Source organism: Podarcis filfolensis (assembly GCF_964270895.1).
Source record: "Podarcis filfolensis genome assembly, chromosome: 5".
In the NCBI taxonomy this organism is placed as follows: domain Eukaryota; kingdom Metazoa; phylum Chordata; class Lepidosauria; order Squamata; family Lacertidae; genus Podarcis; species Podarcis filfolensis.
Genome location: NC_139608.1, coordinates 16259348 through 16275686, shown reverse-complemented (window position 1 = coordinate 16275686; position 16339 = coordinate 16259348). Strand labels below are relative to the sequence as shown.

The window sequence follows — 16339 nt, the reverse complement described above, 5'->3', positions numbered from 1 at the left end:
AAACTTTAAACACAAATCTTTTTGAAGCCTGGATTTCACAAGTATGGGACATCGTGCTTATGGACAAATTAACCATTTCACAAAAGGAATATCGATTGGAGTGGGGGGAGACTCACACCTTTTATAGGACATGATGTCCTTTTATTGACTTCGTTAAGACAATCGAACATGGTTTTCACCCTCCATTGACTCATGGAACCTTATGGAGAGACGCTTTTGGAGAGATTGCCTTTCCTGGAACGTCTAAAATTACAACTGTCAGACGCTATTTTTCTTTTCTGTACAACTACTAAGCTATGTTTTCCTTGTGTGGACATGTTACATTACTTGAAATTAAAAATCAATGAAGGAAGAAAGAAATTATTTTTCTCCTATTGCTTGTCAGGCTTTCAAGGAATCATAGAACCGTACAGTTGGAAGGGACACCAAGGGCAATCTAGTCCCCATGCAATCCAGATGCATTCAAGACAGGTGGTCATCCAAACTTTGCTTAAATACATACCAGGTTTCTTCAGAATACAGCTTGGAAATTACTGCTCTGCAGTATATCGTCTAAAGCAGGGATGGGGAACCAGGAGTCCCCAAGATGATGCTGGAATCTCTCATCAACCCCAGTCAGCATGAGCAATGGCAGGAATGATGGAAACATTAATCCAACATCTGATTCCCCACCCCTCATCTAAGTTTGAAGCAGGCCCCATTGGAAGGGACGACAGTTGTCCCAGTGGGAGCCCTTAAGTTCTTATTGACTGTGTTTGGGAGCCCATGAGAACATACCTCTCACGTACAGTTTGTGCAGTGCAATGGGTTCTGTTCCTCATTTTGTTGACACAAACGTTAATGGAGCCCATTGGGACCTTCGGCATCTCCAGAGTGGGGAGATGCAGAAGCTCTATTCTGGACACTATAGAAATATGTGGAAGAGCTGAGGCGTTTGAACTTCCAACTCCCCTTGGATTCAATTTGCAGTTGAAGCTGCAAGAATAACAGAGAACTCCAAATTGTTGATGGGGTGTGGGGGGGGGAGTGCCTTCTCTCCAGCGAGACCGTTCAGCTTTCCTCCCTACTACCACTGTGGAAGGGGCATAGCACAAGGACAGAGCACATACTTTGCATGCAGAGAATCCCAGGTTCAGTTCCTGGTACTTCGCCTTTTGTGTGTGTGTTATTTTATCTAAAAGTATTTTGAAACAGCTTGAAAATCTCTGTGGTAAGTGTTCAGAGTGGTTCATATGTATGGTCTGTTGTTGTTGTTGTTTAGTCGTTTAGTCGTGTCCGACTCTTCATGACCCCATGGACCAGTGCACACCAGGCACTTCTGTCTTCCACTGCCTCCCGCAGTTTGGTCAAACTCATGCTGGTAGCTTCGAGAACACTGTCCGACCATCTCGTCCTCTGTCGTCCCCTTCTTCTTGTGTCCTCAATCTTTCCCAACATCAGGGTCTTTTCCAGGGAGTCTTCTCTTCTCATGAGTTGCCAAAGTATTGGAGCCTCAGCTTCAGGATCTGTCCTTCCAGTGAGCCCTCAGGGCTGATTTCCTTCAGAATGGATAGGTTTGATCTTCTTGCAGTCCATGGGACTCTCAAGACTCCAGCACCATAATTCAAAAGCATCAATTCTTCGGTGATCAGCCTTCTTTATGGTCCAGCTCTCACTTCCATACATCACGACTGGGAAAACCATAGCTTTTACTATACGGACCTTTGTTGGCAAGGTGATGTCTACATCCCTGTAAAATAAGAACATTATTATTCCCCATACTGCAGATGGAGAAACTTAAGGCTGATAAAGGGTGGCTTGCCTAAGGCCCCCTAATGAGATCATCACTGGGGTGACATTTGAACAGAGGACTTCCAGTGATTAGGGACTTCCGAGAGATACGTTTGAGCAGGAGCCACTCTGCAGTGTGTTGGGGAAAGTGAACTCAGTAGACAAGGGATGGGAACCTGTGGCTCTCCAGATTATTATTATTATATTACTTTTATATTACCCTTTATCCATAGACCTCGGGGGGCGGGTGTCACAAGATAAAATTACAATTAAAAAAACACAAAATACATAATAAAAATAAGAACAAAAACAAACCAATAATTCCCCTCCCACAACACATTTAAAAGATGTTGCTGGGCTATGGCTCCCATAATCCTTGAGCATTGTCAGTGCTGCTTGGGGATGCTGAGAATTGAGGTCCAACAGTATTTGGGGGACTATAGGTTTTCCATCTCAGGTCTGTACAACCATCTGCTAATTATTCATAGCTGAGCAATTAAGCAGTTGAAGATCAAGTTATGTGTGAATCAGCCGGTGAAGAGGCTTGGTCTAAAATTACGTGCTGTTTACAACATAAAGTAGATAGGAAGGTGTTGGTGACTCATATCTGGGTAATCAAAATAAGAATTGGGAGCGTTTGACAGAGTTATCTGGTGTTGTGTGTCCACAGTGCATGCTCTTGATTTATTTTCTTCTCCCAAAATTGCAGGCCAAATGTCTGTTCCGAGCAAGAGTTGGCCATGGTGGGGCATCGCCAGCCATGTGTTCAAGCCTTTACCCGTTTGGTGAAGATGTGGAAGCAGGACTGTGCAGGACAGAGATGGTGCATGGCCTATGAGAGAAGGTAACACACGGTCCTGTGTTTTTAAAGCATGGTTTGATCAATGAAGCAGTTTTCATCATTGTAAGCAAGCGGGGCATACCCAGGATCACCTACCACACATTAGTTAAGTGTTAAGAGATGCTGGGGGACGCAGGTGGCGCTGTAGGTAAAACCTCAGTGCCTAGGACTTGCCGATCGTCAGGTCGGCGGTTCGAATCCCCGCGGCGGGGTGCGCTCCCGTTGCTCGGTCCCAGCGCCTGCCAACCTAGCAGTTCGAAAGCACCCTCGGGTGCAAGTAGATAAATAGGGACTGCTTACCAGTGGGAAGGTAAACGGCGTTTCCGTGTGCTGCGCTGGCTTTCCAGATGCAGCTTGTCACGCTGGCCACGTGACCCGGAAGTGTCTGCGGACAGCGCTGGCTCCCGGCCTCTTGAGTGAGATGGGCGCACAACCCTAGAGTCTGGCAAGACTGGCCCGAACGGGCAGGGGTACCTTTACCTTTACCTTTAAGAGATGCTGAGTGCACACCTTTGCTTTACTCTGTTAGGAAAACATTTTTTAAGAAACAGAGAAAAGTTCCTGGAAGCTTTAAAGAGGGTTCCAGAATTTTTCTTTAGTGTGTAAGAGTGGCACTCTAGGCTTGATTGGTGTCAGCTGGAGGTGCAAATAAAGGGAGGTTGTTGCAGGCTGCAGTTTCCGCATGAGGAAAGTATACACACACACACACACACACACACACACACACACACACACACACACTGTCAGCTCGCACGCTGATAACAAGTTTGGAAGTAAGACAATGTGTGCTGCTGATATTGTGAGTTTTGCTGTGTCAGGATTAATTACTGGGCTGAGATTATGCCATGCTGGAGAGAGAAAGAAGGAATGTAAATAGCTTGTATATAATAGTAACAGAAATGCTTGTGCAACCAGTCAAGCTATAAAGAAGCTCTTGATTGTGAATTTGAGGATAACTTCTGTTCTTCTCCCCTGCCTCCGGGGAAAAGTCTGCTACAAACAGTAAGAAGTGGTTTTACCAAGGTGCCACCACACAAGCAGAAAAGCGCAGCAGAAGCGTGGTGGCGGTAACCTCTAATATACTCACTAAAAATTTTTTTGCCCCTTCCTGTTTCTGCAATATGTGGGTCCCATGGCAGATGCGTGGAGGATAAATCAGGTGAGTTCAATGTCAACAGCATTCCCCAAAGAAAGGAAGTTTGAAAACCACTGCTATGCAATAACTGATAATGTGTCTCAAAATAGAGATGCTGTTTTCTTCCTTGCGTGCTGGATGTAGACCATAGCTGTTGCCTGAACAAAGTAGGGCAATGTTTTGTCTTAGCGCTATCTTACACTGTGCTTTTACTATGATTATTTTTTAAAGGACAAGCTATTATACCATTTATAAGCAAGTGTACAGCATGGAACATCACACTGTTTTTAAGTGCTGCCCTGGTTGGAGCCAGAAGAAAGATGATGAAGCTGGGTGCCTTCACTGTAAGTTGTGATTGTAGAATACCTTGAGCTGCTTAACTCATTATTCTTTAAAGAGGCTTCTTGATTTATTTATTTATTGAAAAACAGGAACACAAGAAGCTCCTTTATACTTGATGGGGTTACACTTCCTCTGAAGAAGTGGCTATGCAGCTTGGGGGTACTACTGGATCCTTGGCTGTTGCTTGAGACTTAAGTGGTCTTCGTAGCATGGAGTGCCTTCCATCAGCTTCAGCTGGTGGCCCAGCTATGCCCCTACCTGAATAGGGATAACCTAACTTCTGTTGCCCATGCTCTGGTAACCTCTAGGTTAGACTACTGCAACACGTTATACGTGGGGCTGCCTCTGAAGAAGGTTTGGAAACTTCAGCGGGTGCAAAATTTGGTGGCCAGGCTGCTCACGGGGGCCAAGACAGTTTGAGCATATAACGCCAATTCTGGCCTGGCTCTGCACTGGCTGTCAGTTAATTTCCGGGCCCAATTCAAAGTGTTGGTTTTGACCTATAAAGCCTTAAATGGCTCAGGACCTCTATACCTCAAGGACCACCTCTCCCCATATGAATTGACCCGAACCCTGCAATTATCGTCTCAAGGCCCTTCTTTGTGTGCCTCTTCCAGGAGAGGTCCAGAGATGAGCTATTTCTTTAGTGGCTTCTTGCTTACGGAATGCTCTCCCCAGAGAGACTCACCTGGCGCCTTTGTTTACTATCTTTTGGCACCAGGCAAAAACATTCCTCTTCTTTCAGGCCTTTGGATAATTAGCCAATTTATGGCCTTTAACACTTGGTATGTGTGGGGTTATTGTCCTTTGTTTTTTGTTTTAACTATGTTATGTGTTTTTGTGTTTTTATACTGTAAACTGCCCTGTGATTCTAGGATGAAGGGTGGCATAGAAATTTAATAAACAAAATAAGTGAATAAATACTGAGTCTGACCATTGATCCATCTCATTTGCTCCATGCAGCTTGGTAATGTCTCTGCTGCTTGGCAGCAGGATTCCAGGGTTTTAGAGGGGACATTCGCAGCCCTGAAGATTGGCACCTTTATGCAAAGCATAAAGCACTGAGCTTTTGCATTTAATTAAAACAACAGCAGCGTAGGACAGTCCCAAGCATGAAATCTGCAACTCTGTTTGGATGCAGGTGTATTGTGCACACACATGTTAGGAAAACGCAGCTGCCAGTTGCTGAACATGCATTTATACCCCCCCCCATAATATTTTTTATTGGTTTTCATTTGCACACTCCACATACACATATTGTATTACATTTCACATTTACACCTGCTCCCCAGAGCCAACTTCTCTCCTTCCCTCTTCTGGCCTTTTATATCACATCTAACTTTTTTGCATTGTCTTCATCTGTTTCGTATATTATTATTCTTCTTTCGTATTTGTCCATAGAGTGTCTATATAGTCAGATAAATCCTCCTGTATATACAACTCTTATTGTCTGTCTATATTCATTTACAACTACCATTGGTTACATTAATCACATTGTACATTTTACTTTTTGTTATTTTCTTTATCCAGAAATTTTCTTCGTATTTCACATTATGAGGTTTATTTCAGTTCTACTGGTTTCACTATTTCACCTTATCCTTCCTATGTATGACATAAACTTTTCCCATTCTTTTTGAAATGTTTCATCGCCCTGTTGTCTGAACATGCATTTATAGTTTGTTGCCTTGTTATGTGCGCAAAAGCCCTCAGGGTTATTTTATTAATAATGCTTCCCTTCCCTTCCTGGAGGGAGGACTTGGCCACATTCGCTTTCAAGCAACAGTTGTAGTATTCGCTGTATGAGAAGCTCATGGATTCTGCATATAACTTTTGCTGCCTTGTCTCTCCCCTTTTCCTCCAGCATTGTGCTCTGTGGGCGCTTGCTTCAATGGCGGGAAATGCTCTGGTGGGATATGCCAGTGTCCAGCAGGATTTCAGGGGTCCCGCTGCCAGTATGGTGAGTCAGAAGTTTCATATTTTTCTGGGGAAGTTCTAGCCATGTGGTGACCTAAGCTTTGTTACATTTGGTTTCCTTAATGTGGCATGGCAATTAAAGCCCACTGCGGAAGGATACGACCGCACGGCCTTAGTACATTTTGAGTAGCGTCTTATGGCATTAAGCTGCAAGTTGGAAAGTCAGAGAATTCTGCCAGAAACAGAAGCAGATTGTGTTTTTTGTCTCATGTCAGGAACGACCCAGCAAATACAACCAGATTTGCTCACCACATAGCCCACAACTGATACGTAATTATTATTATTATTATTTACCGGTAAATCTTTTTTCAATGTTTTGATATTTCCTTTCCATGGAAGTAGATGGTGCACAGATAACTGCATTGTTAGTTAAGGTAAATTTGTAACTTAGGCAAATAAGCACTTAGTTTATGTTAAATAGTGGACAAAGAGAGAAATGTAGCATTTCATGAAAACTGAGCTGAAGACAGGCCAGAATGGAAATCGCTTTCACCCTGCATTCCTGACCGCAAGCTGAGATTGCTTATGATAAGCAACCTGGAAGTTGCCTGATATTAGCGAAGGTCTCTGTATCTTTAAAACGGGTGGATTCAAGCATTCAGATTAGTGGTTGTGTGCATAGCTGCCTCTTGAAGGTAACAATTCACGCAGTTGGTATTCCTTTTAAAAACAATTTTTTTATAGTTTTCATTGTATGAAAAGCAAAAAACTCTTAAAAATCAAGTTATTTCATATATCATATATTGACTCCCTTCCCTCTCTTTCTGTGGTTCCTTATGTTTATAACATTTTTACTGCATTTCCAAATTAAACCATCCAGTTGGTAATCCCAGGCAATCTCTGCTGGGGTGTGATCATTTGATTCTGCAAAAGCCGTTTTGTGTGTTTTGTGTACCACACTTGGCTCTGTCTTGTTGGATTATGGATTACGAATATTGGGAGAAAGAAGGGAAGGGATGTGTCTAGTACGGGGGCTGGGAATCTCGTGTCCTCCAGATGCTGGACCCCAACTCTCATCATCCTTACCCATTGGCCATGCTGGCTTGAGCTAATGGGGTTTGGAGCCCAACAAACTCTGGTGGGGAGGTCATTGGCTGTCTGAACTCATCTGAAGTCTTGAACAGGAATCAAAACTTGAATACAGGCGCTGTGATGAGAGTGGGTTGAGGTCATGTGTATGTTGCTGTGGGCACACAAAACATGAGTGCTCATTCCAAGTAACTTTTCCACTAGTGCAGCTTAGTGACATTGATGCACTTCCGGCATTGGTATGACTTTCATGTGACCCAGAAGCTAAACCATATCAGGTATAACAAGGAATAACTCTACCACTGCAACCAGAGTCTTTATAGATGCAATGCTTTGCGCAATGGAGAATGCAGATCATTGTGTTGTGGGCCCACCAATGGAATTGTGTTTCCGTTGACATCTGCACAGTGTCCATTTCAGCAGAAGCTCCAGAACTCCCTTTAGCTCTGATGGGGGGAATGTTGGAAGAATCTGAGCTGATGTTTCGAATCTCTAGTTGTTAATGCAGCGATTACCTTAATGTCTAAAACATAAAGGCATTCCCTTGAGCACGCAAGGCATATGGCATTCTAAGGTGGGAGAAACTGTGGAGCTGCAGCGATAAGGTTGGATTCTGGAATCAAAACGAGGATTTTTGCAGTGGTTATTTCCCGGGGAGTTGACTAGAGTGCTGACATGAAACCATTAAAAACAGTGCTGCTTAGTCTGCCATTTCTGGTTCTTTACAGCTTGAAGTTTTATCTCGGTGGTCTGTGCACATTCAACTGATTCCTGAGGGTCTGATTGGAATTCTGGCAGTCATCACTTCTAGCATGGGCTATGAGCTATTGAGAGGCTGCCAGTTCTGGATCTGTAAATGACACTATAGGCAAAATTCACTTTGAAATATTTGTGAAAGCTATTCATGAGTCCTGGAAATGAAGGCGAAGACTTCTGCTGGAAGTACACGGCTCAGAGGTTGCTACTAAGGTTGCAGACCATGGCAAAAAACACACATCTTTTTAAATTTTAAAAAAGTGACATTTTGATTGGCCTGATCATGTAGATTTTGGAATTGTGCTTATGAGGCAACTGCCTTTGCTTTTTTATATCAGAAAATTTCAGGGATGGGATCCTGGAATATCCACAATGGGTGCAAGGCCCCTCTTGTCCTCCACTGAAGATTACACATCTGTAGCTATTGAAACTTTTCGTCTCTGACATTGTCTTACTTTTGAGGACACATAGAAAGAAGGAATTGGTTAAACCTGGTTCTTTACTCCAAAGTATGTTGGAATGTATAGTTCTAAAATTTCCTATAATCTGAGTTCCCCCTTGATTGTTGGGCATTCAAGCCGGCTAATGAGGGGAAAAGGTGGTGAGTAGTTTTGTTTTTGGTTTTTTAAGTGAAGCCATTATTAATGCATTACATCGAACAGGGGCATAGAAAGCTTTTAACAGTTCACTGACATGACCGAGGACAGCCCAGGGATATCATAACAATCTGTAATAGGGAGCGATTCCCTTGCAATTTGCAAGGTAGTCTAATGACTCCCTTAGAGATGTTACAGCTTATTTTGTAAGTCTGCAATACGAGGTTATCTTGATTTCGAGGCGAAGGTTTGCAGAACAGTAAGAAGAAATGCAATTCCTTTGCATCTTTGTATTCCATCAGTTTTTCTGCATAGCATAAGATATTTCTAAAAAATATATTAAAATACTAGACATTCATTAACAGATCGAGCTGTGTGAAGTTCACATTCAAAAAAAGGGTCTCCCCCCCCCAAGTATTTGCCAGTTGTCTTGAAATAGACTTTTATGTGCATTGGTCTTATTTATTTATTTTTAAATAACCACCCAGCTCAAACATGTAAGGAAGACATTCTCATAAAGATTATTCATGTTTTTAATCAGGCAGCACTGAGCAAGCTGTGTTCTTTGAGGGTCAGAACTCTTCTCTTGAGACGTCTTGTGTCAAGGCTGGGATTTGAAATTACTGTTTATCCATTTTGGCTGAGGTGGTAAAGTCGAGGGAAGGAGGATTAAGTAGAGCTTGCTTCCCCTCAGCCAATGTTTTATTTATTTACTATTACGTTTATAACCCATCTTCCCTCCAAGGAGTTCAAGGTGGTGTACATGGTCTCCCCCCTCCTCGCTTTTTATCCTCAAAGCAAACCATTTGAGGCAGGTTAGACTGAGAGACTGTGATTGGCCAACTGGTACTTGATGTACAGGCAACCTTCCCTCCTTAACGCACATTCAATATTTGTGTGGCTGCGCATACACACTGTACCAAACCAGGAAGTAACCCAAAAAGTCACAAAAAGGGGCAGAACAGGGTGGGGAGGTGAGGAGTGTTTTCAGGCTTTTTCAATGGTGTTTCAAATATATGCGGATTTCACTTAAACACTCGGTATCTCGGAACGTGACTGCCACGTAAATGGGTTGCCTGTACTTCCTGGCTGAGAATAAATTTGAACCTTGGCCTCCTAGGCCCTATTCCATAGTCACTACATCTCACTGGTCCGATACATTTTTTTTGTCCCACCAGCTCACACCTACAAGGGTCAGTACTGAGCCCAGGATTAATACTGCCCTCAGTTACTGAAGATGGCTACTAGTCTTGATGGCTTTATGTCACCTCAAGCCATGGACAGTATGCTTCTAAATACCAGCTGTTACAGATCACAAGTGTTATTGTGGCTGTTGTGCTGGTGCCCTGTTTGTGGGCTTCCCAAAAGCCTCTGGCTGGTCGCTATGGAAACAGAATGCTTTACGAGGTAGGCCTTTGGTCTGATGCGGCAAGGCGCTCTTTATATTCTTACAGGGATGTTCTCTAGTGACCACAACGTGCATTCACAACCTAGAAAGGGTGAAGGATGATGGGTTGCAAGTTTCTATAATCCAGTAGCACCCTTTGCCAACCGGGTGCCCTCCAGCTGTTTTGGACTACAACGCCCATAAGCCCAAGCTGGCATCAAGAATGGCTGATGAACATTGTCGTCCTAAGCATCTGGAAGTTGTCAGTTTAGCGAAGGGTGTCTTATAGTGCACCTCACCACCCCCCGGTAGGCACAGTGGACATCCACTTTAGGAATGAGAGGATAAATGTTCCAGAGAATACACTTACCTCAAAATAACTATGATATCAAATGATAGTACAGAACTGCAGGTAAGATGTCCATAAAAGTTAATTAGTGTCTTATGGCATCTCTTGAAGGCCAACTTATTTATTGTGCAGTGAGCTCTTGTAGTCCAGAGCCAATTTCATTGTCTTCTTCATGTATCTGATGCCAGCAAGCTCTTTTTTGAGAAAGCATAAGCTACATAAGCATTTAAGGTGCAACAAAATCCTCCTTATTGCAGTAGACTTTCATAGCTCCTCTTCTAGAAAATGCAAGCCTTTGTGAAGAATTCTGTATGCATCTGGAGACATAAAAATGTTAAGACTCACTGCTTATTTGCTTAGGTCAGAGGTTTTCAACTTTTTTGAGTACACGGCTCCCTTGACTAACTACGTTCTTTCTGCAGCACCCCTGTGGGGCTCAGGAGCCCAGTTAGGTCACCCCTTCCCTGCAGAGCTGGCAGCCTCTTGCCCTTTTTTGAACACCCTCCCTTGTGGAGTGTGCCCTCAGCCTCATCTTCTCTCCCCTCTCTTCGGGAGTCCTCTGCAGCTGCCGCCCCTGGTCTCTGAGCTGCCTCCCCATGCCCCAAAGAGAGGTGCCTCCTCACACTGCCCCACAGGGGCCTGAGACTTGTCTGTCCATTCCCAACAGTAAGGGCTGGCAGACTGGTTGGCTGGCTGGGCTCCTTCACCTGTTTGCTTACTCCGAGGCCACCTCCACTCCTGGCAACCAGCACCCCCTGGCCAGCCCCACCTGTGGCGCTTGTAGCCAGGGCTGCTGCAACAAACAGCCACACAAGCCTTTGGGTGGCAGAAACATGAGAGGGCATCAGAAGAGGAAGGGAAAGAAAGAGGGACAGAGGCCTGTGTTGCCCGCAGCACCCCTGACCATCATTCAAGGCACCCCAGGGTGCCATGGCACACTGGTTGAAAATCACTGGCGTAGGTGCTTAAGCCTGTTGTTGCAGTAAACTCTTCTCCTTACCCCATGGCTTCTGCTTGCAGTATCAGGGGTCAGGTCCAAAAATGGGGCAGAGTGGGGTTGGTCAAGGATGTGCTGGCCTGTTTGCTGAAGAGGGGAATGCCTGCTTGCGGTACCAAGCAGGAGTGAACCTAGGAAAAACTGAAAAACCCACCCACCCCTCCACCCTAGAGTTCTTCCCTGATTAGCAGGGGCTGCTGGCACTTTGGATATGATGGTGGCTCTGCTCATATGAGCAAGTCTGGGCCCCACTAGTATTATTCTGCCGACTTCCGAATGACATTATGCATAGGAGGCTTCAGTTTTCTATCAAAGCACAAAAGCTACTGCTCAGGGTCTGAGTTCTTAAATGGCCTATTCCTGAAATTCAGCTAATAAGCATTCGTGGCAACTGCAGCAATAATTGGCTCAAAATCAAAATCCACAGCAGGAGGCTTGAATATCCCTCACTGTCTTTCCTTTTTGGTAAAATTTCAGCTCATCTAAATTCTCTTGCAATGGGTGTCTGTACATTTTTTTAAATGGCCAAACGGAGTAGGAGCCATATTTTCATGTAACCCTAGTAAAAGCGGTTGCTGTTCATTTGCACAACAAAGATCATACCGTCTTCATGTCCCCTCTTTTCCTCCTAGTAACCTCAATATAGGTTTCACTTATCACACAAGGGGTTGACCTCTTTTCTGTTCAAAAGAGGCCTCTTACGAAGCTGGTGATTACTGGGAAGCAAAACAACTATATCTCATGTTCAAGAAGGGTTAGAGTGGTGACAGGGCAAGAAGGTAAACATTGCTGAAGTTGATCCTGCTGCTCTGGTCCCTGTGCATTTGACCCCCATCCCCTCACCATTGCTCCATGAGTACTTCCTACACCAGACTCTCCTTCCGCATCCCCAGCTTGCCCCAATGCGTCCCACTCCCAGCTACAATCCCTTGTCATGATTCTCTTCCTCCTCTTCCTCCTCACTGTCATCCTGCCAGTTCATGACACCATGACACTTTCTCAAAATTCCAAATATGCCTGTTGTTGTTGTTGTTTAGTCGTTTAGTCGTGTCCGACTCTTCGTGACCCCATGGACCAGAGCATGCCAGGCACTCCTGTCTTCCACTGCCTCCCGCAGTTTGTTCAGACTCATGTTTGTAGCTTTGAGAACACTGTCCAACCATCTCGTCCTCTGTCGTCCCCTTCTCCTTGTGCCCTCCATCTTTCCCAACATCAGGGTCTTTTCCAGGGAGTCTTCTCTTCTCATGAGTTGCCAAAGTATTGGAGCCTCAGCTTTAGGATCTGTCCTTCCAGTGAGCACTCAGGGCTGATTTCCTTCAGAATGGATCGGTTTGATCTTCTTGCAGTCCATGGGACTCTCAAGAGTCTCCTCCAGCACCATAATTCAAAAGCATCAATTCTTCGGCGATCAGCCATCTTTATGGTCCAGCTCTCACTTCCATACATCACTACTGCCTTGCTGTGGCGAAGGGGCTTGAATAACTCAGAGACGCTATGAGCTATGCCGTGCAGGGCCACCCAAGATGGACAGGTCATAGTGGAGAGTTTTGACCAAACGTGATGCACCTGGAGCAGGAACCGGCAAGCCACTCCAGTATCCCTGCCAAGAAAACTCCATGGACAAAGACAACAGGCATATAAATATGCCTACTGGCCCCCAAAAGTTGGTGAAACCATCCCCCCTTTCCAGCATTCAGCCTAGACTACTGAGAGATCATTATTAATAATAATAATAATAATAATAATAATAATAATAATAATAATAATAATTTTATTGTCATTGCCCCCTCTCAGGGACAACGAAATTACTTGACTGCTCCATAAAAACACTAAATAAAACAATACAGTATAGTACAGCAAGGAAGATTAAATGGCTTTCAAAGTCCAGGCTTCCCATTCAGGGCCGAGATCGCTCTGGAGAAGAAGTTGTTCTTAAGACGGCTCGTTCTTGTCTTCATCGTCCTGTATCTCCGTCCCGACAGCAGGAGCTCGAAGAGACAGTGACCAGGATGCGATGGATCTTTTACTATGTCCAGTGCCTTCCTATGACACCTTGTGGCATAAATCTGCTCTAAGGTGGAGAGTGAGCAGCCAACAATGCTCTCTGCTGCCTTAACAACTCTGCACAACCCCATCCTGTCCTGGGTAGTACAGCTTCCGTACCACACACATAAGCCATAAGTGAGCACGCTCTCAATGGCACAGTGATTATTGGAATTAAATGAGTTGTCTCCCTCCCTTGCTTTTTGCATCTGAGCCCTACCACCAAGGATTAAGCCCTTTGCTTGTCAGGCCCCTCAACTTACTTTCCCTCCTGGCCTTACCAAATGTATTGACCAGTAGAAATCCAATTAACACGTCGTGCCAATTCCTGTACCTCCATTGCTGTAAGAAGTTGTACCTGTTGCATTTCTCCGTTTTGTGCAGAGCACTCCAACAGAAAATGGCTTAGTTAATGGCAGATCATTTTCTCTTGAGAGAGTACTGTGTTCTTCCTCAATGAGACACTGATGCTTTTAGCGGCCCCATGACAAGCAGAAATTCGAAGGTGCCATGTTTCACAGCATGTAGATGCAAGAATACGAATAGCTGCGTTGACTGGATTTCTGTGTCTGTTAAAGAGCCAGAGTTTCTAGTGTTGGTGGAAATTCTGTTTTAAGGTAAAGGTTTGGAAGCAAACAACTGTAGCTGTGAGTTTCCAGCTGTCAAGGTCAGGATGGGAAGACTAGGCAGAATTAGAGACAGGGAAACTGCAAGAGGGATTGGATCAAGAAATATTGGGATAGACATGTACAACAAGGCAGGCAAGCTGATGAGACTGGGAAGGAATCCAAAGCAAATGGTGAGTCCATGTTTGTACTCTAGCACAGCAGATTACCTATGTACTGTCCTCTTACACAATAACCCACATGCACACACTGAGTTCTCTTGGTCTAAAGCAACCTTCATTAACCGCATGCCCTCTGGATATTTTGGACCACAACTTCCACCTGGAGGGCACCAGGTTGGGGAAGGCTGTTCTAGGAAAAAGATACTGCATTTGAAGACCTGCAAGATTCATAATGTAGGCCTAATTCTGTTAATGCAAAGTGGGCTCTATAAAGGACTGCTGCCACTGCTGCTGCTGGGCAGAAAGGGCTCCATTTTGTTTTTGTTTTTTGTTTAAATTGCTGTTATTTTTTTACCTATGTCATTTTAAACTGTGATATTAAAGCCGTATTCTTAGATTTTGATTTATGTGGAAATTGTTTTCCATTTGGTTGTGTATTTTTTTGATGTGGTTTATTTATTGTTTATGACTTTTGTAATTATGTAAATCTTGTTATGCTATAAGCTGCCTTGAGCATTGTTTTTTAACTATGGAATGGTGGCATACAAATAAAAAATGATGATGATGATGCAAACCTCTCCAGTTACTGGCACTTGGTTCAGCAGACAATGCAGTAGATGGAAACAGTACCAAAACCCCACAAAAGTCTTAAAAACAAATCCATTTTTTTGTATCTTTAAACTCATTAGCTTGTTTCCTTGACCTCCTCACACCTCCCCTTTTTGTGTTCCCATTTACATAATCATATCAACAAATGCTTACCCCCTTTCATTTATCTTAACTCTATATCTTAACATATTATAACCCTATATTTTCATCCATTATCAATCCATTTTTACATATTCTTATTAACTTTGTTGCTAATACCACTTATTTTCAATCCAACATCATTTTAACATTCATTAATTTTACAGTGTTTCTGCAGATAGTCTTTACATTTCTTCCAATCTTCTTCCACCAACTCTTCTCCCAGGTCTCGGATTCTGCCAGTCATTTCCGCCAATTCCATATAGTCCATCACCTTCATCTGCCACTCTTCCAGGGTGGGTAAATCTTGTGTCTTCCAATACTTTGCAATAAGTATTCTTGCTGCTGTTGTTGCGTACATGAAGAAAGTTCTATCCTTCTTTAGCACCAATTGGCCGACTATGCCCAGGAGAAAGGCCTCTGGTTTCTTCAGGAAGGTATATTTAAATACCTTTTTCATTTCATTATAGATCATCTCCCAGAAAGCCTTAATCTTTGGGCACGTCCACCAAAGGTGAAAGAATGTACCTTCATTTTCTTTACATTTCCAACATTTGTTATCGGGCAAATGATATATTTTTGCAAGCTTGACTGGTGTCATGTACCACCTGTATATCATTTTCATAATATTCTCTCTTAAGGCATTACATGCCGTAAATTTCATACCAGTGGTCCACAACTGTTCCCAGTCAGCAAACATAATGTTATGTCCAACATCTTGTGCCCATTTAATCATAGCAGATTTAACCGTTTCATCCTGCGTATTCCATTTTAACAGCAAGTTATACATTCTTGAAAGTATCTTAGTTTTGGGATCTAACAATTCTGTTTCCAATTTTGATTTTTCCACCTGGAAGCCAATTTTTTTGTCCAAATTATAGGCCTCTCTTATTTGATAATAATGAAACCAGTCTCGCACTTTATCTTTTAATTTCTCAAAACTCTGCAATTTCAATTTGTCTCCTTCTTGCTCCAAAATTTCCCAATATTTCGGCCACTTGGCCTCCATATTGAGCTTTTTCTGAGCCTTTGCTTCCATTGGTGACAACCACCTTGGGGTTTTATTTTCAAATAAGTCTTTGTATCTTATCCAGACATTAAACAATGCTTTCCTGACAATATGGTTTTTAAATGTTTTATGTGCTTTAACCTTGTCGTACCACAAATATGCATGCCACCCAAAAACATTATTGAAACCTTCCAAGTCCAAAATGTCTGTGTTCTCAAGGAGCAGCCAATCTTTCAACCAGCAAAATGCTGCTGATTCATAGTAAAGTTTAAGGTCTGGCAGGGCAAATCCGCCTCTTTCCTTTGCGTCAGTTAATATTTTAAATTTTATTCTGGGCTTCTTGCCCTGCCAGACAAATCTAGAAATATCTCTCTGCCACTTCTTGAAACAGTCCATCTTGTCCAAAATTTGCAATGATTGAAACAAAAATAACATTTTTGGCAATACATTCATCTTTATAGCTGCAATTCGACCCAACAAGGAAAGCTTCAAATTTGACCATATTTCTAAGTCTTTTTTCACTTCTGTCCAACATTTCTCATAGTTATCTTTAAATAAGTTTAAATTCTTAGCAGTC

General features: G+C 43.3%; 1 protein-coding gene across 8 annotated transcripts in view; it reads left to right on the top strand.

Annotated features, from left to right (window-relative positions):
• Nucleotides 1-16339, top strand: part of LOC310762313 (uncharacterized protein) — a 221115-nt gene that overhangs the window by 13779 nt on the left and 190997 nt on the right. For all 8 annotated transcript variants that reach the window (XR_014547949.1, XM_083613042.1, XM_083613044.1 and 5 more), the window contains exons 2-4: nt 2480-2614; nt 3978-4090; nt 5950-6045. Coding sequence is in view for 7 of the 8 variants with exons in the window: in XM_083613042.1 (XP_083469168.1) it covers nt 2480-2614; nt 3978-4090; nt 5950-6045 (344 nt within the window). In the remaining variant the exon portion in view is untranslated. The remainder of the gene's footprint in view (nt 1-2479; nt 2615-3977; nt 4091-5949; nt 6046-16339) is intronic.